The following is a 26,794-nucleotide window of genomic DNA, read 5'->3' as shown; positions in this document are numbered from 1 at the left end:
CAGCATACTTTGGATAAGTTCTTGTAATCCTTGTTTGTTTCTCATTCTCACTTGATTTTTCATCTTCATAGTCCAGGAATGCCTTTTTTAAAGTTTTTGTGTTGCTCATTAATGGTGTGGACAGAATCTTTGATTCTTGAAGGCTGTTAGTGGAGCACAAGCTTTGGCAAGTCCTATGAGGCTGAAAAAGCATCAGTAAGGCCCTAGCAGTGGCTCATCTCTCTCGAGTCCTAGCATAGGTAAGTTCTGAGGAGCTTGTCACCAGAAGATTGTCTCTGTGTCAGGTGAGGGCTTTTTCTTGCTGTAGTAGCACATGAAGTCAGTCTGCTATGAAGACATAGAGGAGTGGTGGAAAGAGTACCCAGACCAACAAAACTGCAGAACCTTGGAAAATTGAAGTAGAAGAGGCAGTCTAAAAAGCAGGAATTAGCTTCCAGATGAATTGTTACATCTAAAGAAATTCAGTTTCTGTTTTGAGCTGTAAAGACATGGTAGAATGAGGTGTAAAGTGCAGCAGGAGGAGGTAAGGACCAAGATGTTTTAAATTTCTTTGTTTTTTGGGCAAAGTGGACAAATGTTGAGGAACTTCAAGGCTTTGCAAAAGCAACACAGTATTTTGTATGTCTTTCTTAGTTCTAATTGAGCATAAAATTACTTTATTTTGTAGAAATTGGACATATTTCTTTAAATCTCTACCAGTCCTTGATAAGCAACTTCTCCTACTAGAGAGAATTGCTACTGAAAAATTCCAGGAATGTGGACAGCAGGTGGGGACGGGCAGATGTGGTTAGCAATCATGAAAGGATGAATTTACTGTGTGCTTTATTTCTCTGAGTGTCTATTGTTTATAGATGAGTTTACATAGACCCAGGCAAACCCCTTTCTTGGGAGAAAATGTCCTCACATGGAAGGTAGCACCACTTTTCCTTTCTCCCAGTCTGGTATTTCTCTTATTAGATGTTCATATTTACTTCAGAATGAAGTGTGGTTGTAGAGACCTTTGTGGATTACCTCTTTCTTCTTTGGCTCAGCCTGTAGCTGCAGCCTTTTGAGACCTGATGAAGAAGTGTTTATGACTATTCATTCTTGGTAGGTCAGAGGAATGTGGGAAGGGCTAACTTTCCCAAGCTTCTTCGTGGGAAGAAAGAAATCTGCTGGGAAGCAGATTACTGCAAAATCACTTACTCTATAATACTGTCTTGTCTTTTTTTAAACAGGGTGTGTTGATCTAGCAATTTCTGCTCCCCACTCTAATCAATTTTAAAATATCAGTCAGTAGTATGCTTTTAAAAACAAATCTTGTTTTGAATGTTTCAAGAAAAATATTAATAAATATTGACTATAGTAATTGTCCACTAGCAGGTGTTTCTCTTTTGGATTAGATGAATTACTAGTTGATAGTGTAGTAAAACTTTGATTTTGCGGGGTTGTTGGTTGCTGATTATGTCACTTTTACTCAGATTCACCATTTTAATAGGTTTTTCCTACTGATCTGTCTGTTGAAATACTTCCTTTCTTCAAGACCTGTCTTTCCCTCCTTAAATCCCTCCATGTTCTTTTCAACTATGTGATCCCTTTTTCAAACCTCTAATGCCATTATATTTTAACCTCTCCTTTGTACTAGTCATTATCACTTGTTTTATAGCTAGTTGTGTATTAGCCTTATTCCAATTCAAACCAACATTTGTAAAGCTTCTGCTGTTTGCAAGGCATTTGTGCTATTGTGTTAGGCTTTGGGGATATAGAAAACAAATGAAACTGTCTCTGCTATTAAGAAGCGTACGTTCTACTGGGAGAGAGAGAAGGGTGTGTGTGTGTTTGTGAGTGTGGAGCTGTAGCATACACACAGTCAAGTAAATACAAAGTAATATAACTTAGGTTGAGGGAAGGAATCAGTAAAGGTAATGAATGTATTAAAGGAGTCATGGGAGGAGGAATGCATCCTGGATGTGGGGAGGAGCCGCTCATGTAAAGGGTAGGTGAAACATCTTGTGTGGGGAATAGTTAGCAGTCCAGTTTGGTTGGAAAGGGTGTGTGAATGAAGGGTAGTGATGAAACAGAACTGGGAAGGTCAGCTTGATTGTGGGGGCTTTAAATACCCAGCAGAAGGGTATATGTTTTCTGTTTTATTGTGGGGAGGGGAGAGGATTGAAACTTTTTGAATGAGAAAGTTGACATGGTCATATTTCTGTTATAGAAATGTCAGTCTGGCAGTAATGTGGAGAGTGGTTTGAGTGTGGGGAAAAAATGGAGATAGGAAATCAATTAAAAGGATATATTGTAGTCCAGGTGAGAAATGGTGAAGAACTGTGGTAGAGAGTCAGTCAGTGGACAGAAGGGGACTGATAACAGCAAAATTTGGCAACTCCAGAGGAGGTTCTTAACCTGGAGCTGCAAACTTAAAAAAATTTTGAGAACTGTATTTTAATATAATTATTTCTTTTGTAATTTTACCTGTTTTATATACTTGAAAATATTATTCTGAGAAAGGTTCCATAAACTTCACCCATTTGCCAAAGGGGTCCACGAAACAAAAAAGGTTAAGAACCCTTGATGTAAAGTATGACCTCTTTGAAAGTACTGTCTATCTTATTTCCTATTTGTTTCTAGCAAAACATTGTAGGGGGCAAAACGTTAGTGAAATTGAATTTTATGATTAGTTGCTGCTTGTTCAGGAGAGGTGGTATAGTAAGGCCTAGACTTAAAATGAGGAAATCTGGGTTTGCATCTTGGCTGAATTTTAGTAGCTGATCCTAGGGCAAGTCTCTTTATCTTTATGAGTTGATTTCTTGCTGTAAAATGAGGATATATGTACTCTACCTACTTTAAGGGTTATTGTGAGGAAACCAGTTAGTAAACCTTAAAACACTATATAAAAAGTGAGTTGTGTAGCCAGAAATGTCTATGTTTAGGAGGTCACGAAGGCTGAAGTTTAAGAATAGAATTGGGCTCTCCCTTTTCCACCAGTACATGCTAGGAGTGCCAGGGCTACCTTGAGGAAGGTAGATACTGGCACGAGTTTTGGCTTCTTTTTAAGTTACTGCTGCTGCTATCTCATCTTTAATCCTGCCAGCACTGGATCCATACTTCTGTGGAGTCTGAGAGCTGACTGCATACTCATGCCTTGGTGGCTTTATATTGATACTTTAGCTTGGGAGTGGGCTCCAGAGAACATGCTGGCTAGATGATGAAAGTCTTTTGGAAGATTACTTTGGCAACTGAAATGGAAATGGCTTGGAATCAAAATTAAAAAAAAAAAAAAGTACCTATTTTATGTTATAGTGGAAATAGCAAAGGACCAAGAGACTTAGATTCTAATTCTGGCCTTGTCACTAACTCAATGTATGACCTTGGGCAAGTCACTGCCACTCTGCCTCAGTAGTACAATGAAAGAATTAGACTAATCCTGATCCCTGAAGTTCCAGCTCTAAGGCTGGAGGAAAAATAAGGCTAAGAGGGAGTTTGAATCAAAGTCTTTCAGTAGGTTTCTTTCGAAAGAAACTCACATCAGTTTTTCTAATTCACACACATCATTGTTAGGATGTTCTTGGTTTTCAAGGTTTGTTCACATTGAAGGAATACCAATCAAAGCAATCACAACTTTACATATTAAAGATTTAAGTATTTGAACTTGAGAAAAATATGTTGTTGCATAACTAATATATAATCTCTATGTATAAGTTATGACAATTCCTAAATATAAAAGTGTGAAAATTGTTGTTTGAACAATGCTTGTTTAAATTTGTTACAGTAGAATTTAATCCACTTAGACCACAGGAGACACCCCAATAGCATAAAAACACAGTCTACTTCTGTTAGTCAGTAAACACTTTTTTTTTTTTGGTGAGGCAACCAGAGTTAAGTGACTTGCCCAGGGTCACACAGCTAGTAAGTGTTAAGTGTCTGAATCTGGATTTGAACTCATGTCCTCCTGATTCCAAGGCCAGAGCTCTATTCACTGTGCTGCCTAGCTGCCCCAGTCAGTAAACACTTTTTAAGCTTCTATTCTGCACCAGCCACTGTGCTGAGAGCTGGGGAACAAAAAGAGGCAAAAAACAGTCCCTTACCGTCAAGGAGCTCATAGTCTTAACAGGGAAGATAACAGGCAAACAAATATATACAAAACTATGTACAGGATAAATAGGAAATAATTGAGAGACAGAAAGCACTAGAATTAAGAAGGGCTGAGAATAGCTTCTTATAGAAGGTGGGATTTTGTTTGGGACTTAAAGGAAGCCAGGAGGGCAGAGATGAGGAGGGAGAACATTCCAGACATGGGGGAGAACCAAAGAAAATGCTTGGAGCCAAGAGCAGAATACAGGGTGGGGAGTGAGATGGAAGAAGACTGGAATGGTAGGAGGGAGCTAGGTTATGAAGGGCTTTGAATACCAGAGAATTTTAATATTTGGACCTGGAGGCAATAGGGAAGATACTGGAGTTCATTGGGTAAAGGAGTGATATGGTGGGACCTGCACTTGAAGAAAACCACTTGAGTAGCTGAATGAAGGATGGATTAGAATGGGTAGAGACTTGAGGCAGGCAGACCCACCAGCAGGCCAGATGTGAGGGGGCAAGGGCCTGTACTAAAGTGGTTAGCAGTGTCAGAGGAGATATGGGGGGGCATATTAGAGAGACTTTGCAGAGGTAAAATTGACAGGCCTTGGGAACAGATTGGAAGTGGGTGGGGAGAGAAATCTTGAGGAGTGAAAGATGATAGGATGATGATATCTGGCTTGTGAGCCTAAGGGATTGGGAGGATGGTGTTGTACTCTGCGGTAATAAGGAGAGTAGAAGGGGGAAAGATTTTAGGGAGATAGTTTGTGGGCCAGCGCCATTGCTATCAGAAACAGTGGGAGGGAAAGAATAGAGATAGCCACTGAGTCAATCTAGGGAAAGTAAATGGGGCTTGGATGGGGAACAGGACTTGAAACTCAGGCCTGAGGTCATAGGAAATGTAATCAGACCTAGAAAATTCCACTTCTGGTCTTTGGTTAAAATAATTTGATTGGTAGATTTGAGTTTAGTGGGGCTGAAGGGGAGGAATGGATAGGAAATGTTTTACTGTAATTAACTTTGCCAATTCTCATTCTTAATTCAGTGAAACCAGATGGTTTTGAACTTTTATCATGATATGTGGCATCTGTTATATAATCTTTTGTGCTATAAGGGAAGAAATATAAAATTAAGCTTACCATTGGTTCTTAGGTTCCCCCCCCCCAGCAACTTTTAGTTGGTTTATTCAACTTTCTATTTACTCCCCTAATCCTTGCCCTCGTTTTCTCCTCTCTGATTAACTCTCTCTATTCCTGTTCAACTCCTGCCAAACAAAACTGTTTGGCACAAAGTAAATGCTTAATAAATGTTTTCTCTCTTATCTATGTATTATTTTTTGGTCCTAGTTTTGGCTTTTGTTCATTTGCCTTTTACCTTCTTCTGTTCTGTGACCACTCTCCTGCGCCTCTTAACTCCTATAACATACTTTTATAGTTGGATATGAAAGAGTATAGACTGGGAGTCAGGAGATTTAGGTTCAAATTTTGGATCTGCCACTTACCTGTGACCTGTAGACAAGTTGCTTAAACATCTCTGGGTTTGTTTCCTCATTTCCCAAATGAGGAGATTGGACTTTATGACCTTTAAAATCTGATCTAACTCTAAATTTATGATACTATTAAATATTTCACCTTTGCTTCAGGAAAAGTACTATTCCTTGAGGTTAGGGATTCCCAAGGAGTCAGACTAATTTTTTTGTCTTTTTTTGTCTCTATTCCCTTGCACAGTTCTTGATGAGTAGTAGTTTAATTTGTGTTGAATTGTTGAATTCCACAAGGAATGTGGGCTTCTCTTGGCCACTTAGTCACCTACTGCACCTCTTACTTGGGCTTAGCCTTTCTTAATGAAGAACAGGAGTAGGGGAGATGCACTAGTCACAGGTGGGGCTCCTGGACATCAGACCTTCCATTTACCCTGTATCTATGGCTCAGAAAATATTCTCATTGGCTGTGCTTAGCAGGCTCCCTTTGGGCCGTTCACCACAATCTTCAAATCACTCTGTGGATTGAGTGAATAATTGGGGTCTCTTGAGGATGGAGGTATGATCTACAATAGCATAATTTTCCCCCTTTTGCTTTTCTGTCCTTGAAAGCTGAAAAACTTGTCTGGCTCCTAAACTTAAGGAACTGGCTTTTTAGGTCCAAAGGAAATTTGTTGAACCCTGGGTTTATGTGCTTTTGCACATAACTTCATGCTTTTATGTCACTTATCAGTTATGCTGTAGAGTTTGTTTATATACTGTTTATATAGTTTAGAAATGATATTTTGAAAATACTCCAAATAATGCACAATACCTAGAATAAGATTTTGTTATAGTAGGTGCTTAATCAATATATGTTAAGTGAATGATTGTTGCAGTAATTGGAGAATTTCATCAAGGTTTAAGTTTGGTTCTTGTCTGTACCTAGAGTGCCTTGATAATTTATTTCAGCTTGGGTTCCTGATGTATGAGTGCAAATCAAAAACTTGCGTGAAATGGAAGTAAACATCCCTTAAGGTGGTTAATTTCTGACTTGTAGCACTTATTAAACACTGAGAGTGTATAAGAAATAACAAATGCAGAAAAAAGTTTGGTCCTTGCCTTGTGAACTTTTTTAATCCTTACCTCTGTGCTTTATGTATCTTCTAGTATTAGTGATTCAATATCCTGTGCCTTGGCATCATTTAAATATAACTTTTAAAGCCTCCAAAATTGTATTTGCAAAGCTGATTTAGTTTGCCTGTGGTCAGATTTCAGGCAGAGTGACCAAGGATAATGTTTAAACAGGAGAGTATTGAGTTCAATGAAGTGTTGAAGAGATTGTGCTTTTTCAGCAGGTCCCAAAACACAGGATGTTTAAAAGTGACCTCAATTAAGATCCATGGTCTAGTGGACTGAGCACTAGACTGGAAACCAGGATACTTGGGTTCTAGGCAGGACTTAAATTATAAACTTGAATAAACAGCAGTAAAAAACAATATAGAAATAATTTGTTTCACCAAACATCAAGCACTTACAATGTGCAAGGCATTAAAAAAAAGAAACATACAAAGTAAGGAATAAAATAAAAAAAGAAAAACACCAAAAACCTCATACATTTTACTGTACATTTAACAAAGTGAAACCAAATAAATTAACCAACAAATGGTTAATTAAATTAAAAAACCAACAAATTAACAAACAAATCTTGGCTTTGCAGATTTTTTAAAAAAATCTTTTGTTTGTATATATTCTGGTTTATAAGTCTTTTCATATTTCCTCTTCATATCTCACTTTTTACAGCACTGTATTATTCCATTCCATTTATGTACTATAATTCTGTCATTCTCTAATCATTGAGTGTATAGGTTATTTCTAGTTGTTTGTTGTCACAAATATAGCATCTGTTCTTGTACAGATAAATCCTTTTTCCTTTTCATGTTATGTTTATAATAAAAGCTTAATGATGGAATTGATGGGTCAAAGGGAATAATGAGTTTTGTGACTTATTTTGTATGGTGCCCTAAAAGTTGCACAGCCTACCATCTCAGCAGCAACGTAATTGTTTCCCATAATAGACCTAGCTTTTTCAGTTGTGTGCTCTGGGGCCTTGCTTTTCTGCTTCATAGCATGCTCGCTAGTGGGATAATCACTGAGGTGGCTCTAAAATTTCCCTTGAAGGATACTGTAAAAATTCCAGGGCAACCCTATCTATTCTTTCTACTTCTATGATAAAAGCTGCTTTGGAATTGGTGATAATGCAGACATGACAAAAGTCATTCTTTTTCTTTTTTTTAAACAAAACTCACCTTTAAATCATTGGCATAATTTGGTGCTCTGGTGTTTATTATATTATGTAATAAGTATATAATAGGTTTTTCTTCTTACCTTATTTCCACTTAGCATCTCTCTTTATCTTTTTTAAAAAACTAGCTTATTAATTAATTTCCCTTTTTTCCGTTATCTTTATTTCTGAACATAACTCTCCCATCTCCCCTATCCAGCAAGCCACCCCTTGTTTCAAAGATTAAAAAAGAAAGAAAAAGCAGGTTAGCAAAACTAACCAGCACTTTTGACTGACAAGTAAGTATAATGAATATTCTACAACCATAGTCCAACTCTCTTACCTATCTTGGTCGTGATTATACAGTGTCAGTTTTATTTTTTTTCCCTTCTTTCCATTTACATTGTTATTGTGTATGTTTTACTGGTTCTGTTTACTTCACTCTATCATTTCATATAAGTCTCCCATCAATCTTTGCATTTTTCATATGCATCTGCTTTGTTTCTAGTTCTTTGGTATGACAAGTGTTGCTACTATGGCTATTTTGGTTTATAAGGGACCTTCCTTTGTGTCTTTGTTTTCTTTGGGGTATTATACCTCTCTTCCTGAAGCTTCTTCAACACTGACTGTCTTTTTGTTATCTTTGTCAGTATTCTGGGTGGGAAGTACTAAGAGTTTTGATTTTTATTCCTCATTTGCACTCCTCTTACAATTCCAAATCACAGTATTTTGTATGATTGGATCTTGGTTTCTATTAAATATACCAGTCAATATTTTTCTTTTTCTTTTTTTTTAAATACCTCTAATTTGTACTATTTGCTAACTTTCACTAAGACCACCATATCCTACCCCTATTATTCTGCTTCCCCTGGGGTTTTACCAATCAGTCAGTTATGGAATATTGAGAGGCTAAATGAGGGCTTTTCTGTAGGTGTTCAGAGAAAATAGTAATTTTAAATTTTTAAAATTTTAAAATTTTAAATTTAAAAAATTTTTAATTTTAAAATTGTGTTGGTGAAGAAAAGGAATTAGTTGTGAATTTCTCCTCATTTCTTCAGGAAGTGGTGATTTGGAGGGACGAGTGAAATTATTGGCTTAGGCGATTTAGCAGAACCTTTCCGTACAAGTACTTAGTCTCCTTCTTAATAAAGAGAAAAAGTCATTGGTCTGTCTAAGTACACACACCTGTACAACATAGGGAGCCAAACTGGTCTGGGCAGGAATTTTCCAGATGGTAGAGATGTTTTCCTTGTGTGTGTATCTGAGATGACATTTGCTGTTGGAGTCCAAGTGATTTTGCCTAGCAATACTGGTATACTAAGCACTCCTGGTTTTGATGAAGGAATTGTTAGAGCCCAGATTTAGACCTGAGGAAGATAGAGCTGCAGCTTCTTAGAATTTGGAAGCCATCATACATATCAACTGCCATTTTCCCATTCTATTAATTATACATTTCACAATCTATTAGTTTGCCTATTCGTTTAGCAAGAATCATATTAAACATTTTAAAATTAGCACATTTTAGCGCTATTTGTCTATTAGGAAGAAGCCAAACTGAGTAAAACTGAAAAACCAATAACAATCCTAGATAACAGATATCACTCTCCTTTTTGTTAGAGGGTAGGGAGGGTACCAGTAGGACAGAATGCTATATACATTGTCAGAAGATTTCACTATATCTGGTCTTTTAGTTTAGCTGTTTTTAAATTTTCTTTTCAACAAGGGTATGGGTACAGTTCTTCAGAGTAGATGAGAAAATAAATCTTTGGATAATGAAGAAAGTGCTACCCATGTAAGTAAGAGCTATTGAATAATCAAAATTAGCTATAGCTTTAAGATTATTCAAAAATTCTTTGTTATTTTGTTACTTCCACAAAAATTAAAATTAAATTTTTTGAATTGCATGACTTTAAATAAAATCAAAGTTCCCTCTTGCTGTAGTGGATAGAGTACTAGTCAGTCTCATAGCTGAGAAGATCTGTGTTCAAGTTCTGTTTCTGTGTGAACCTGTACAAATAATTTAATCCTTCAGTACCGTAGGGTACTGAGACTTAAATTCTCAGAGGAATTGCCAAACTCAGAGTTCTCCATACCAATGAAGTCACAGGTCCAGTTCCCTTTTCTTCTAATATTAGCTAAATGGTAGTATTCCTTTTAAATATTAGACTAGAGATGATCTGGGCTGTAGATCCCACCTTGGTCCCATTTTACGTGGTTAAAAATTTATTAAGTCTCTGATTCGTAGATGTTTAGAGTCTGGAAATAGATCTTAGGAATCTTTTAACACCCTTTACTGTATTTTATTTAAAAGTGAAAGAAGAGTAGTAAGTTGTAATGATTTTAATATATTATTCAGACAGTTCTTTCTTATTTTCAATTATAAACCCAGTTTTTTAAGTAAGATGTGCTGTTTTCTGGAATAGTGAATAAATGAATACCAAATTAGTTCCTAATTATATGAGAGCCAGATTATTGGATTAGATTTCTAAGGTCCATTCCAGTTCTGATCCTTACTTGAGATATTCTGTGTGTCTGTCTCATGGCTGTTTAGTGGCTATTTTTATTGAGTAAGCATTTGTATTGGTTGTGACTGGAGTTGGGGACCAAAATGAGATGTTGTCTACCTCTGTCTTACTGCGTTTGACAGTTACTGCCTAAGGAAATAAGTTTTGGAACTGGAAAGTGGAGTAATAGAAATTATGTAGGTATGGACCTTCTTGGCATTAGGACCATCTTATAATCTCATCAAACTGTGCAGGTCAGCATAGCCTTTCTTTCTTTCCTGATCTTCTCACATTCATTCTTGATCTTCCCCCTTTCCACTTTTTCTCTCCCCTTCTCTTAGTCTTGGAGAGGATACTCCTGCTCTCCTTCCTTTTCCCTCTTCATGATCTCCCCTTTCATACTGATCTCTTCTTTATTCCTGTTTTTTGATTGAGGATCAAATGAGATAATGTATGCATAACATTTTGCGTACCTTTTAAGGACTTGCTATATAAACGCTAGCTAAATGCTAATTATTTCCTGTTCTCCCCTCTTTCCAGCTCTGTCCCTCTTTATCTTCTCTCCTCTACCACTCATGCTGTAGTTTGTATTTTCAAAATGAAATTGATGTCTTGTCAACTGTGACCCATAATGTTCTATATAGAAGCACCAAAAATAGTGTGGTATAGTGGAAAGAGCCTTCCCTGTACTTGGAGTCAGAAAAGATTTGGGTTCTTATGTGGACTGTGATACAGTGTTGCTTTAGACACAGGTTCCCCCTTGAGCAGCCACAGTTTCTTCATCTTTGAAATGGGAATAATGCATTTCATGGGTTTCTTGTGAGGAAATGTCTTTGTAAACCTCTGGGTAGCCTCTAGAAATGCAATACAGGTACCTTCAGATGAGTAATTGTAGACTTACTGACTTGGCAAATTGGCATACTTCTCTCCAGTAGTGTGTGTGTGTGTGTGTGTGTGTGTTTGGTTTTTTATTGAACATGGGCTCTTCCAGCTTATATTACATCTCCATCCCTATTTTAATCCCTTCTACTTGTTATAGCCCTTCTTCCCAAACTCTTTCATTTTACTTTATATTTCATTTATTCTTTACTTATATACTTGCCTTCCCCGTTAGAATGTTAGCTGTCTTGTGAGTGGGGATTGTTTCATTCTTTGTTTTTGTTTCCTTAATGTATGGCTCATAGTAGGTACTGAATGAATAGTTATTGATTGATTGGACCATCTTAATACCTGCTTAACTGGTCTCCTTGCCTGCAGCCTCTCCTCTCTCCATCCTTCATACAGCTGCCAAAGTAATTTTCCTAGTGCATAAATCTGATCACATTTTTACCCTGCTCAAAAGCCTGGTAGCTTCTTATTCCCAAGTAGGATAAAATACAAAATTTGTAGCCTGCCATCCATAATCTGTCACCCATTAGACTTTCTTGCCTTCTTTTACTTTCTTTTTCTTTACATAATCTCAAGTCAAACTGGGCTATTCCTCTCTCTCTCTTGCTTATGTTCGTTCCCTGGAACATACTCTCTTTACATTGTCAGGCCTCATTGACGTTTTTTCCTTCCTTTAAGACCCAGCTCCGATGCTTCCCCTTCCATGAAGACTTGCCTTCTCCTCTAACACAAAGTTACTCTTCAGACTTCTTAGTGTTTCTCTGGGACTTCCCTTTGCCTTTGACCCTCTACCTTGTATCATACTAGGGAAGCCTTGTTAATTGACTGATAGAGGAGCCAGCGTGGTATACTGGAAAGAAAAGGACTAAAAGAGTCTGGAGTTTTAGGTTCAAATTCCAATTTATATGTCTGAGATAACCCTCTGTTAGTCAGTCAGCAAGCATTAATTAAGTGCTTACTGTATGTGCCAGGTGCTGAACTAAGTGCTGGGGATACAAGAAAAGGAAAAAAACAATAACATAATGATCTCTTCCTTCAAGGAACTCACCTTCTAGTGGGGAAGACAGCATGCAAATAACTATATATACACAGGATATATATATATATATATATAGTATAAGTAACAATTTATAATTATGCTAATTAATTAATTAATATGTATCATTATAATGCTAATACAGCATTTTAAGATTTATAAACTGATTTCTTTATAAGACCTCCTCTTAAGATACATAAAATAGTTTTAGTTGCCTTTTGGACATCTTAAACTAAATGCCTTGTAGACAGTCTCAAGCTCAACAAATCCAAAGCAGAACTCATCTTTCTGCCCCTTTCTACCTTCTTTCCATCTTCCCTGTTACTGTCAAGGGTACCCCTATCTTCCCCATATATCCAGTCTGTAGTCAAAACTTGTCATATCTACCTCCATAACATTTCTCCAAAACACATCTTCCTTTGTTTCTTCCTTCCTTCTGCACAGGCCTTTGTTACCTCTCACTGAGACTATTACAGTAGCACACAGCACTCTATCTCTTCTCTTAGGGCCTTTTTATTGTCTGTCCCTATCCCTGGAATTCTCTCCCTTCTCACCTCTGCTTTTTAGCTTCCTTAACTTCCTTCAAGATTCAGATGAAATCCTGTTTTCTGCAGAAGGCCTTTCCCAATCTCCCCCATTACTAGTATCTTCCCTCTGAGATTATCTCTTATTTATCCTGTGCATGTGTATCTAGATATCTTGCACATACCTAGTTATTTACATATTGTCCTCCCTTCTATTAGAATTTGAGCTTCTTGGGGCAAGGACAGCAGCGGCTTATTTATTTGTTTGTTTGTTTATTTATTTATTTATTTTTGCCGTTCTTTGTATGACCAGTGCTTAGTTTAGGGCTTGGTACATAGCACTTAATAAATGTTTGTTCACTGACTTCTGATACTGATGAGGAAACTGAGTCTCAGAGGGGATAAGCAGTTTATCTAGGACACTTGCATCCGTTGCATTGATGTAAAATCCAGGACACTTTACATCAGACTTCTTTGAGAGCAGAGGCTATTTATTTTCATCTTTCATCTAAGCCAGAAATTCTTAATCTTTTTGTGTCTTGGACTCCTTTGGCAGTCTGGTGAAGCCTATAGACCTCCTTCTCAGAGTGTTTTTATATGCACAAAATAAAATATATGTAAGTATAAAAGAAACTAATTATATTGAAACATAGTTATCAAAATATTTAAAAAACAAATTCACAGGCCCCAGGTTAAGAACCCCTCATCTAAGCATTTTAGATAGTGAATAATTTAAATATCTACTGACATAAATTGAATTTGTTTTTTTTTTCCTCCTCCTCATTGAGAAATCAGTACCAGAAGAGGTTTAGTTACTAATATTGTGATATTGTAGAAAGAGCCCTGGGTTAAGGTGACAGGAGATTGAGGTCTTTATCCCAATTCTGCCATTTACTAGTAGTGTGACCTTGGAAAAGCCACCTAACTTCCTTGAGCCTCAGTTTCCTTATCTCACAGTTAAGGAAACTATCTATAGCCAGAGATATCCTTGAAGATACCCCAGGAAGAGGGGCCCAGAGTTCCAGTGTCCACACACCCTGTGTCTTCCCATTTCCTGCTGAGTATAAATGATTCCCAGAAGGAAGGTGACAAGGGGCCTGGCCATCTACCCCAAAGCAACGAATTCCATCTGTGCCAGCACCAGGCAACTTCTACTCCTGTTGTTAGCCCATCTCCCAGCTGGGATGTGGGGAAGCTCAGGTACAAAGAGGAGCAACCTACCCTTTGACTTCAGACTTTCTCTCTCCTGGGAAGAGGAGAAAAGAAGTTGGCGGGGATGGGACTTGGCCTTCATTTTCTGTTGTGCTCTTTTCCTACCCAATCTCTACCTTTTGGAGGGAAGAGGAGTAGTGAACAGGCAGAGGCCTCCCATCTGATCATCTGACTGTTTCCCCTCAGTCATCTTCAGCTCCACTTGCCTCCACCTCTATCTCCAGGAGAGTTGCCCTATACTCAGTGATGTATAAACCTGATTATATCTTTCGTATCATCCCCTATCACCAGTTCCTTATTCCCCTCCACCTCAACCCACCAACCCCAAAGTTTCAACCAGATACCCCCAGCCCTTCCAGTGTGCCCTCTGGAATACCTGCATTGTGGGCAACAAACTATCCTTCATCCATAATCTTTTCCTTTCCCACTCCTTCCACTCCTTCGCTGTATTTCATCTGCCCTTTACAGCTAAACTCTTTGAAAAGGCTGTCTTTACAGTCTGAAACTGCTCTCTCCAAAGTTACCACTGGCCATATCCAGTGGCCTTTTCTCAGTCCTCACTATTCTTCTCCCTCTTCTCCTTGATATTCTCTCTAGGTTTTTGGGGCACCATTCTCTCCTGATTCTCCTACTTGTCTGATTTGTTGTTTGGTTGTTTCAGTCGTGTCTAGCTCTTTGTGACCCCATTTGGCATTTTCTTGCCATTTCTTTACAGCTCATTTTACAGATGAGGAAACTGAGGCACACAGGTTAAGTGACTTCCCCAGGGTCACATAGCTAGTAAATGTTTGAGGGAAGATTTGAATTCAGGAAAATGAGTCTTCCTGATTCCAAGCCCAGTGCTATATCCACTGCACCACCTAGCTCCCACTTACCTGATTACTGCTTCTCGGTTACCTTTGCTGGATCCTCCTCCACATCCCAAGTTGCCCCTCAGGGTTCTGTTGGGGCCTTCTTCTCTTCTCCTTCTGCCCTACTCCACTTGGTGATCTCATCAACTCCCATGGATTTAATTACTATCTGTATGCTGATGATTCTTGTTTCTACCTTTCCTGCCTCAGTTTCTCTGCTGACCTTCAATCTTGCATCTCCAACTGCCTTTCAGACATCTTGAACTGGGTGTGCAGTGGATATCTTAACCTAAGCATTCCAAAACAAATCTCATCTTTTCTTCTAAACACCCCTCCCCCCCCTCCCTGTTACTGGAGGGTAACACCATCCTCCCAGCCCCTCAGGCTCACATCCTAGGAGTCATCCTTCATATTCAAGCTGTTGCCAAGGCCTATTGATTTCACCTTTGCAGCATCTCTCAAGTACACCCCTTTCTGCCCTCTGACATTGCCAGTGCTCTAGGACAGTGCCTTATCACCTCACACTTGGACTATTACAATAGCCTACTGGTGGTTTTGCCTGCCTCAGGTCTCTCCCCAATTCAGTCAGTCCTCTATTCAGGATGCCAAACATACCAAAATGATTTCCTAAAGCACAGGTCCAGCCATGTCATTCCCCTACTCAGCCACTAAAGTGACTTTCTTAAACTGTAGGTCCAACCATATCACTCCCTTACTCATAAACTCTAGTGGTTTCCTATCATTATAGGTTCAAATATAAAAATTCTCTGGCACAAGTGATCCCATTCTATCCCATCTTCTCCAGTAGATTATCTCCTCTATCATCCCCATTCTCTGACTTCTCTTCAGTTTCTTCCCTGTCTATTGGAGACTTCCTTACTGCCTAGAAACATGCCTATCTCTCTCCCCAAACTCTCACTTCATCTCTCTATTGCCTTTCCCTATGGGCACATAAAGGCACCTAATCTAATAGGCCTGGCATATAATAGGCAATTAATAAACACTTCACTTGATACTAGTGATTTTGTAGTAACCTCCCATCTGCTGACCTCCTCCTCCTTTACGTCATCCTCTTTTTTTTTTTAAGGCAGCTGGGGTTAAGTGACTTGCCCAGAGTCACACAGCTAGTGTCAGGTGTTTGGTCTGAGGCTGGATTTGAACTCAGGTCCTTCTGGCTTCAGGGCCTGTGCTCTACCCACTGCACCACTTAGCTGTCCCTCTGCTGACCTTCTTCAACCTTTTCTTGACTATTCTTGCTAGAACTTTCACAAGGCATCTGTACTGTTTTGTAGTCCTTTAGAGGTTATAATGGACAGAGACAACCAAACAACAATTATTAAATTAAATTGATTAATTATAAAACAAATACTTTCAGGTCATAGAGAGTGGAATTTTTTGGCATATATAAAAAATATTGTAATACCTAATATTGTCTGTTTGCTCCCGCTCCTAGTGTTGATTCCCAGGTCATTATCTGCCTTAGCTGTAGCCCACACTGAAGTCTGTTAAACATTATCATTACCATTCAGACCTCACAATTTTGCACTTAATTGTTCTCTGCTTTGTGTATTGGTCTTGGCTTCTCCAAGTAACTGTTAGCTACCAAAATGCAGTTTTCTATAGTGAACAAAAATTCTTAATCTCTGGAGTCCATAGACTCCTATGAGTCTAATGCAGGGTGTCTTGAACTTTGATGGGAAGAAAAATTACATGTTTATTTCTACTAACTTCTAAATGAAATTTGGCATTTCATTTAATTATTAATTAACAAAAAGAATTTTGAGAAGGGGTCCATAAATTTAATGAAAAGTCTTCATAACACAAAAAAGGATAAGGACCCCTGCTTTAGGACATGGCTGGTTGGTACTTAGTGCTTAATTAGTACTTGTTTTGTTTTGTTTTCAGATTGCTAGGAACAGAGGTATGTTTTATTTTTATTCTTATAGACAATCATAGTTCTCATAATTTTTTGTGATTTTTAGAAAAATCAACTTGTGGAATGTTTAAAATAATGTGATTTATATGATGTTTGTGCCTGGTTAACAATACTATTAAGTGCTAGAGGGGGGATTTGAACCTGTGTTCAGGTCCTTCACTCTTTATACCATGCTCTCTATCTTTGATTACTTACTGCTTCCTTTTTATATCTCAGTGTTGAGAGGTTGAGTCCGCAGTAGTCAGTGTACTTTTTGCTTTCTATTGTTCTCCTGGTGCTATAGTCTTCATGTCACAAAGCTCTTCTCTGTGCTAGTTGCAGTTGATTTCTTGCTGGCTTAAGGCCTGTTGGCTTATATGTGTCATAGCTTTCCCTGTATACTTACTTTCTTTGTCTTTTGACAGAGTTTGTGGGGGAAGGGAGAAGAGGAATGCTAAGAAACATGTTTATTCCTTTGACTTTGTTTCAGTCAGTCTCAGAAAAACCTTTTGTTGCTGCTTTTTAATGTCTCCAGTAGTTGTTTACCTATACTTCCTTTAAAGTTTATACCTTATCTAAGGATCTTGGCATCTCCTTTTATCTGGAGGCCTGCTGCACTGTATATTTTATTCAAAATTTCCTGTCTGGAAGCCTTTTTTGCTTTCCAATAAGTTTAACTATTCCTTTGAAATAAAACATTTTTAGATTACACTGGAAAAATACTATGTGAATTGTGGTGGATGCATGATGGCCTGAACTGTGGTTGAGCTATGGGATTATGAAAAATGATGGGCCTGCCTATTATTTTCCTGTGGTACAGCAGTTGAGTCTTAAAGGAGCACTGGTTACATCAGTAATAGGTGGTATCAAAGAGTAAGGTTCCTTGGGCAAATGGGAATGTTGTCTACATTTAATTCAGTACCTTTTTTGCGTGTAGAATACTAGACTAGGAAATATATAAAGGCAGTGATTTGCATTTTGATTTTAGATGGAGTTGACTGTGCCTGAAACGTGAACTCTTAGGTTAATGGCCCTAAATTTCACTCCCTTCTCCTCTTCCAGTGTTCTGCATATAAATAGATTATATTAAAAACATACACAAAACCCCTGATGGAAAGACTTCCAATGAGTGAAGGCTGGGACAGCAGAAATGCTGGTGTCTATCGATAGACTTCAGTATGTGCTTACTGTAGGAAGATTCTGCCCTTGCTTACAAGACAAGGCAGATGCAGGACTCATTTTTGCCAAGTGTGCAGAAAGTTTATCTCTTCAGAGGACTGTATAGTTAGCTAAGTTCTGCCCCTCCCTTCTTTGCTTGCTAAATTCAGTGTACTTAGTCACTTGTATGAAATAGATATTGAGTTGGTGATTTTCCAGGCAGCAGGCTAAGCTGCTATTGCTTATAGGTCAGGGTGTGTCTTGTGAATGTTGTTTAGTGAAGGAATAGCCTTCAGAATAATTGTGTTACTTTTTGGTGGGACAACTGTTCCATCGTAGGTGCAGACTAGATATTATATTGCTTTTGTTTGGGATTGGTACAGTAGAATAGAGACTAGTTTGAGACCATGTAGTCCTTATGTTACATCTTACCATCATATGATTTGAGGTTTAGACATGAAAAGGACCTTTGAAGTAATCTAGTCCAGTGGTATTAAACTGAAATAGAAAACAGGGCCAGCCACTAAACTGTAGTTTTATTGTATTGTTATTTATTTTGTTAAATATTTTCCACTTACATTTCAGTGACTAAGACTGTATACTGCTATGTATTTGATACTTCTGATCTAATCTAATCTTTTCATTTTACAGTTGAGGAAACTGAGATCCAGAAAGATTAACTTTTCTAAGATCACACAGGTCCATAATATGCAGTCATTTCTTAATTATTTGTACTAATGGAAGGGAACAGTAAAATAAATAATGAACAAGGGGATGGATAATCCCTTCTCTGATGCAGAACAATAATCCATGTACACCTTCTCATCTTGTATAATTCTTGTTCATGTCTTCTTTTATGTCTGCTGCAGAAATCCTCCTGATATATTAGGGGACTTCCTTTTAATCTCTCAACAGTAGGAGCCAGTGCAGCAAGTAGGCTAAATATTCATGCAGGAAAACCAAGTTGATGAAGAATGACTTTTGGCCAATATACATTTGCATATATAGCCTGAAAAGTTGTTCTATTGATACACATAAATTGGGCAGACACTGCATGGGCTATAAACTGGACCTAGGATTGAACAGGAGAGAGAGCAAGCTGTATTTCTATGTCTCACATTAGAAAGTAAGCTCCTTCAAACTATAGTTTATTTCTGCCTTTGTCTCCCCAGTGCTACACATGATACCTGGCATGTAGTAAGTGCTTAATAAAGGCCTGGTTGAATGAACCAACGTGTTGATTATGTCTGAGAATACCTCATTCCATACCTGTAGTCCAGTATCTCTCAGCTGAGAGAAGGGGATTCTCTCTTACCATGTAAGTCATCTGGAGTCATAGAACCATAGAATTTTAGATTTTGAAGCAACTTGAGCAGCCATCTAGTCCAGCCCATAGTCAGAAGGTAACTGCCATGATAATATACCTGGAATTTATATATATCCTCTCACCTTTGCTTGAAGATCTTCATTGGGGGAGCATTCCTCATCTCCTAAGATAACCCATACCACTTTGGCGTGACACTGATTGTTAGAAAGTTTTTCCTGTCATGAAGCCTACGTATGTCTCTTTGCTCTTATTGCCTGTTGTTCCTGGTTCTGTCCTCTGGGGCACAAGAGAACAAGTCTACTTCCTCTTTTACATGACAGCCCTTCAGATACTTGAAAATATCCATCACATCACCACCCTGGACTTTTTCCCTTTCCCCCTCCCCAGTCATCACTTCTTTTGGCCAACACTCATATGACATGGATCCAAGGCCCTTCACCATCCTAGTTACCCTCCCCTGGACATGTCAACTTTTCAATGTCCTTCCTAAACTGTGGTGCCTAGAATTTAACACAGTACCCCAAGTCTACAGTGGGATTTGACTAAGGCAGAGTACAGTGATACTTATCACCTTCCTTGGAAGTAATGCTCTCAGTTCAGTCCAATATCTCATTATCTTCTTTGACTGCCACATTACATTGACAATTCTGCAAGCTTGCAGTAAACTAAAATCCCAGATCTTTTTCAGTCACATTGGTATCTAATCATGCCTCCTGCATTTTATATTTTTTATATTTGTGAAGTTGATTTTTTGAGCCCAAATAGTAAGACTTACCATTTATCCTTACTGAATTTCATCTTACTAGATACAGCTTAATGTTGTGTAAGCCTTTCAAGATGTTTTTAGATCCTTGCTGTTATCCACTATGTTATCTCTCCCTCTTTCAGCTTTGTATGATCTGCAGATCTGATTAGCAGGCTATGAATGCCTTTGTCCAAGTTATTCTTAAAATTGTTAAACAGTACAAGCCCATGCACACATCCAGTGGATGTTACTCCAAAAGAATTCCTGCCAAGTTGATACTGAGCTATCATTGGCTACTCTTTGAGTCTGTACATTCAGACAGATCTGAATCTAATTATGCTGTTATATATTTCTCATCTCTTCATCTTTTCCATAAGAATAGTATGAGATAGTTTATCAATTTTTGCTAAAATCTAAGTAAGCTATAGCTACATTATTCCCGTGATCCTGTCCAAAAAAGGAAATAAGGCTAGTCTGACAACTTGTTCTTAGTGAAGTCATGCTGACTCTTTGTAATCACTGTTTTCATTTTCTACATGGTTACTAACCATCTTTTTAATGATACACTTTAACGCCTTCCCAGTAATCAAAGTCACACTCACTGGCCTATAGTTTGCAGACTCTATCCTTTAAAAAAAAAAAAAGATAATATTTGCCCTTCTCCAAATCCTGTGATACACATCCCTTTCTCCGTGATCTTTCAGTGGTCACAGAATAGTTTAAGCAATCACATTTGCTAGTTCTTTCATTGTCTGAGGACGTAGTTCATCTGGGCTAGGTAATCATCAGGTATGGCTCTCTACTTATCTTTTGAATCAGTTATTAGCTGTTTTGCATTTCTAATGAAAAGTTCATTTTTCTTGGCATGGAAAACAAGCCAAATAAGAAATGAGCAGCCCTGCTCGTCTCTTGTCAATTGTCGTTGCCTTATCCATTGAAAACAGCAGTCCCAGCCCTTATTTGATTAGCTTCCTTGCCCAAATAATAACTTAAAAAACTCATTTCTTTTTTCTTTAGCTCTCCTTGGCAACCTCTGCTTATTCTGAGGTTTAGCAGCTTTGACATTATTTGTGCCATTTAAAAAATCCTGTTACTTGTTTTTACTTCCATCTTCTGTCATATCTTTTTAAAATCTGATTTGATTGGCGAGTTCCTTGATTATCTACACTGTTATTTTTTTTTAATATTCATTTTTAGTTTTCAACATTCACTTCCATAAGCTTTTGAGTTCTAAACTTTCTCCACCTCCCTCCCCAAGATGGTGTGCAATCTGATATAGGCTATACATATACATTCCTATTAAATGTATTTTCGCATTAGTCATGTTGTAAAGAAGAATTAAGAGCCAATAGGAACTACAAGAAAGAAGAAACAAAACAAAACAGAAGAGAAAAAAAAGCAAATAGTATGCTTTGATCTGCATTTAACTCCTTAGTTCTTTCTCTGGATGTGAGTAACATTTTCCATCATGAGACTTTTGGCGATGTCTTAGATCCTTGCATTGATGAGAAGAGCTGAGTCTGTTGAAGTTAATCATCATACAGTGTGCCTGTTACTGTATACAGTGTTCTCCTGATTCTGCTCACTTCACTCAGCATGAGTCCATACAAGACATACAAGTCTTTTCAGGTTTTTCTGAAGTCCACCTGCTCATCATTTCTTATAGCACAATAGTATTCCATTACATTCATATACCACAACTTGTTCAGCCATTCCCCAGTTGATGGGCATCCCCTCAATTTCCAGTTCTTTGCCACCACAGAAAGAGCTGCTATGAATATTTTTGTACCTGTGGGTCCTTTTCCTATTTTTATGATCTCTTTGGGATACAGCCCTAGAAATGCTATTGCTGGGTCAAAGGGTATGCACATTTTTATAGCCTTTTGTGCATTGTTCCAAATTGCTCTCCAAGATGGTTGGATCAATTCACAACTCCACCAACAATGGATTAATGTTCCAATTTTCCCACATCTTCTCCAACATTTATTATTTTCCTCTTTTGTTGTGTTAGCCAACCTGATAGGTATGATGTGGTATCTCAAAGTTGTTACACTGTTCTTTTTGTAGCTCTTTTTTCCTCATCAGAATTGTTTTCATTTGTGCTTTTAGAAATTCATTCTTCAGTTTCCTTGTTGTCCTGGGCTGACTTCTCCTGTAGAGTTTTAGTATAATTATTCCTTATTCTTCTTCTGAACCCTTGGAAATCTCCTTCCTTCATATCTAGAATTCAGTAATACTGTGCCCAACTTTATCTTTCAAGATTTATCATTAAAGATTTATAATATTTTTAAATTTTTTTTTTTACATTACTGTGCTTATTGTCAGTATTGTTGTCTTTTACATTACCGTGGTCATTGTGTAAATTGTTTTCTTGCTTTTCCTTATTTTTCTCCACAGGCCACTTAAATCTTCCCAAGATTCTTTGAATTTCTTCATATTTGTCATCTTATATGCAGAATAATATTCTTTACATTCATCTGTGTGTATCACGATTAGCTATTTTCCTGTGGGACCATATTTCTTTTTTGTAAACTATTGCTCACAGTGTTGATACAAATCATACTGCCATCATATGAACTTTCCCGTATAATTTCAAATTATTTTTCAGAATTATTAGTCCAATCGTAATTTCTTCAACATTGCATCCATTAGCATGTGGCTGTCTTCCTATATCCCCTCCAACTTTTATAATTTTTCATTTTTTGTTATCTTTGCCTCTATGGTATGAGGGGAAACAGAGCTGTACAAGTTTACAATTTTCTTAGTTACTTGGAGCAATCTTTCTTGGTTGTTGATAGTTTCATTTCTTCTTTTGAAAACTGCTCATTCAAATCCTTTGACCATTCATCATTTGGTGAGTGAGCCTACTCAATTTCCTTTGTGGCACACTGTATGTGGTATAAGGTTACCATTGTTTCCTTGCTCTGTCCCAAGGATAAACCTTTGATGAAATTGCCTTCTTCAGGTGCTTTCATAGGCTCTAGATCTTACTTCTGGGGCAGACAATGGTGACCTTTAATAATAGTCTTCAGGGTGTTTCATCTCCTACCCATCAGATTGACCAAGTTGGGGGGGGGGGGAAGAAGGGAAAATGATAAATGCTGGAAGGGACTGTGGGGAAAAAGGTATATTAATGCACTGTTGTAGCTGTGAACTGGTCTAGCCATTCTGGAAAGTAGTTTGGAACTATGCCCAAAACACAAGCTGTGCATACCTAGCGATACTACCATTAGAGATCAAAGAAAGAGGAAAAGGACCCATATGTACAAAAATATTTATAGCAGCTCTTTTTTGTGGTGGCAAAGAATTAGAAACTGAGGGAGGTGCCCATCAATTGGGGAATGGCTGAACAAGTTACGGTATAATATATGTGATGGAATACTATTGTGCTGTAAGAAATGATGGTGGGGATGATTTCAGAGAAACCTGGGAAGACTTGTATGAACTGATGCAGAGTGAAGTGAACTAGGAGAACCATTTATGTAACCACAATATTATAGCTTATACATTTCATTCACATTACTATGGAGAATACAAAGGCAAGGTCTCTGTCCTCGGAGTTTATTATTTAATAGCTTATACATTTGGGTCACACAACTATGGAGAGTACAAGGACAAGTTAGTCACAATATTGTTAAGTTAAATAACCTTGTAAGACTAGGAAACTCTGAAAACTTGTTCATAATTCTGCTACCAAGATCTTAACCTACAAAAATTCTTCATTTATGGCTAGTTACATGTTTGCTACAATGACTGTTGGATTTGTACTATTGTTCCCCTTGGGAGAGGATTTTTAAAAATTTTTTTATCTTGATGGGCTCAGTTCCCACTGGCTCAGTGAACCTTTAGAAGTAGTAAGGGCTTGGGAAAACCAATTAGAGGACTCATATTCTCTTTGTTGTCAAAGTGGAAATAAAATTATTCTACTTCACTGTGAATTTGGAAATTCTCCTCTGTAGTCCTCCTTTTGATATCTCATCTTGGTGTTGTGGTAGCTAACTGGCTCAAAGGCTTTGCCAGTGGAAACCCAAGCCCAGACAACTCTTACCAAATCGCAAAGATTTAGAACATGGGATTGTTATCAAATAACTAATCAAGCTAAATTCAGAGAGGCTTATCAGCCCCAGGGGATACATTTTATAGTTACAGAAATTCAAAGAATATTTTATGGCATGGCAGAAATACTTTTTGCATTAGTTAAGAGTAGTACTCACACTGATGAAATCAAGGATATATGGAAATTAATTAAAGTAAGATTGTAAATGCAAGCTCAATGAATGGAGTGATGAGTGTTTATGTAGGCATGAAGTAATGGCACCTTCTTGCTTATGTGAGAAAAAAATCTGTACTCTAATGTTGATCAAAATTTCTTTTTTTTCTTTCAGTTTCTGAAGACTTACTGAGATGGAACAGGTGTGCCAAAGCTGAGATAATAGAATCCACTCAACGCTGTTGGCCAGTGTCCTACAATTTTTGGCTTTAATATAATTGGAAATTGTAATGAGTATGACTGTTGGATTTGCACTACTGTCCCCTCTTTGGGGGAGGACCTTTTTTATTCTGCTAATGATCGCTACAGCTCAGTCCCACTGGCCCAGTGAACCCTCTGAAGTAGTAAGGGACTGGGAAAACCAGTTAGAAGCATCAATGCATTCAGTGCTTTCTGATCTTCGAGAGACTGTCCCAGCTGTTGTGGGCATTCCAGATGGCATAGCTGTGGTAGGGCGCTCATTTCGACTTGCCATTCCAACAGATTTAATCGCTTCCAGTGGAGAAATAATTAAGGTGAGATTGAATTTATGTGGTAAGAATGAGCAAGATTTTCTGACACTCCTTTCATTTTTAGTTTCATTTTTATGTCTTTGATCTAGCAGCTTTTAAATGCCCTTCTGATTACTATAAAACTTCTAAGTCAGAGATTCTCAGAGTATGTTCTGATAGCCCATGGTTATCCTGAAGGCCCTTATGGGGTTCCACAAGGTCAGAACCGTTTTCATAATAATAGTAAGATATTATTTGCCTGTTAAAATATTCCTTCCTTTTCCAACTACATATCTATTTAAGGCCAGATTTTCTTTATATTCTTTATCCAAAATGACCCATCCCCACAGATTGAATGCAGAAGCAGAAATGAGAATTCAGCTGTTTTCTATTAACCCAGGGATTAAATAGATTGGCAGAAATATGTAAAACAATGTCAATCTTCTCCCTAAATTATTTCTGTTTTGGAGAATATAGCTATTTTCATAAAAATGTTATTTATGTTAACATGTAGTGGATTTATTATTTTTAAATGAATTAGTAAATATTTGTTTTTTTAGTCTTAATTTTTATTATGGTAAATATCCATAGATATAAGCCACATTAACAAAGGCTCTTTGGATTCCTCATTAATTTTTAAGAATGTGAGGGAGTCCTGAGAACAAAAAGTTGGAGAACTGCTGTGCTTTAAGTTAAAAGATAATATAATAACATTTTAAGGCGAGGGAGTTCTTGTAAATATCATTAGGAATCACTGACTCTTTAATTTTTAGCTTATCAAAATCTGGTTTGTTACACCTATTTTATTGAAGATACTTGTCTCATGGAAAGAATTTTGCACATTTTGAGCTTTGAATCCAAGATTTGTAGAGAGTGGTCAGTGAGGGGCTTTCACTCTCATTTTCTTTTTCATTTCCATGATAAAGAACCAGTGAATTTGCTTATCATAGATTTAGAGCTGGAAGGACCCTTAGAGAAAGTCTATTCCACAGGTGTCAAACTTTAGCCTACAACACTCCTGATTGCAGCTGTGAACTAGATTAAAATGTAATTGGGAAATATTTTAACAAAATAAATAAAACTACAGCAAAGCACAGATAATATTAATATGTGTTTTTCTAAGTCAGTATGTGGCCTATAGGGATCCTTATGAACAATTTAGTGACTCCCATATGTATTTGAGTCTGAAACCACTGATCTTCACCTCCTTCATTTTACCAATTAGGAAACTGATCTAGAGAGGGAAGGGAAGTGACTTGTCAAGATCCCACAGTGAAGCAGCAGAGTCTGGATCAGAATGGCTGTAAAACACTAGCACATCCAGATAAAACGATGGCTTAACATGAGAACAGAATTTGTATTTAACATTTAAACTACTTTAGCAGCAGCTGAAAGTCCCTCTTTAAAGACACACCAAAAGGGTTGCTTGCAAAGTTAATAAGAAAAGTAGGCTGACAAGTCGTAGCATAACTGAACCAAAATTTAGAGATGAGAACTTTCCATGGTAACATTAGTTCCCCCTGAATAGGATTTTTCAGGACCTTAGAATTTCCTCTTTGTAGCTACTCTTTGTCCAAAGGCTGGTTTATGTACATCTAGAATTATATGTGCCCCATCAAGTTATTACCTCTTCGTAGCCTGAGTTTTAGGATGTGCTATAAATATACTAAGCATAATACTTCATTATAGTATTTGTCATTTCAGATCTAAGTTTTGACTTCCTTGGTATTTCAAGGACAGTATTTATAATGATTGAGGTCTTTTTGGGGGGAAGAAGAAGCCTAGGTTTAGGATTTGTAGTTGTAAAACAAGGTGACATATGGATTTAAAGGGGGGAAAATGATTATAAACCAGTACTTGCACAGCTTTCTGCCCATTCCTGTTTTGGGAGAGCTCTTAGAGGTAAAAAATTAGTCACAAAAGCTACGTGTGAATGCTTAGACTTCTAATCTTGAATGTCCTGAACAAAAGAACAATGGAACTAGAAGGGACCTGAGGTAGTCAAATAGTTACCTGGTAGAGGTATTCTAAGCTGGCTAACCTAGATGCATATTTTAAAGCCTCTGTTAGTAGTAAA

The 26,794-nt window shown here is 37.6% G+C and overlaps 1 protein-coding gene across 3 annotated transcripts in view; it reads left to right on the top strand.

Moving 5' to 3' along the window:
• Positions 1 to 26,794, top strand: part of DAG1 (dystroglycan 1) — a 91,898-nt gene that overhangs the window by 33,945 nt on the left and 31,159 nt on the right. For all 3 annotated transcript variants that reach the window (XM_027837012.1, XM_027837013.1, XM_027837014.1), the window contains exon 2: positions 24,342 to 24,741. In XM_027837012.1, coding sequence (XP_027692813.1) covers positions 24,457 to 24,741 — 285 coding nt within the window. In that variant the 5' untranslated portion in view covers positions 24,342 to 24,456. The remainder of the gene's footprint in view (positions 1 to 24,341; positions 24,742 to 26,794) is intronic.

This window comes from Vombatus ursinus, unplaced genomic scaffold (assembly GCF_900497805.2).
Source record: "Vombatus ursinus unplaced genomic scaffold, bare-nosed wombat genome assembly UNPS02014820.1, whole genome shotgun sequence".
NCBI lineage: Eukaryota > Metazoa > Chordata > Mammalia > Diprotodontia > Vombatidae > Vombatus > Vombatus ursinus.
The sequence above is the reverse complement of the archived record's forward strand: the minus strand, read 5'-3'. Positions and strand labels throughout refer to the sequence as shown.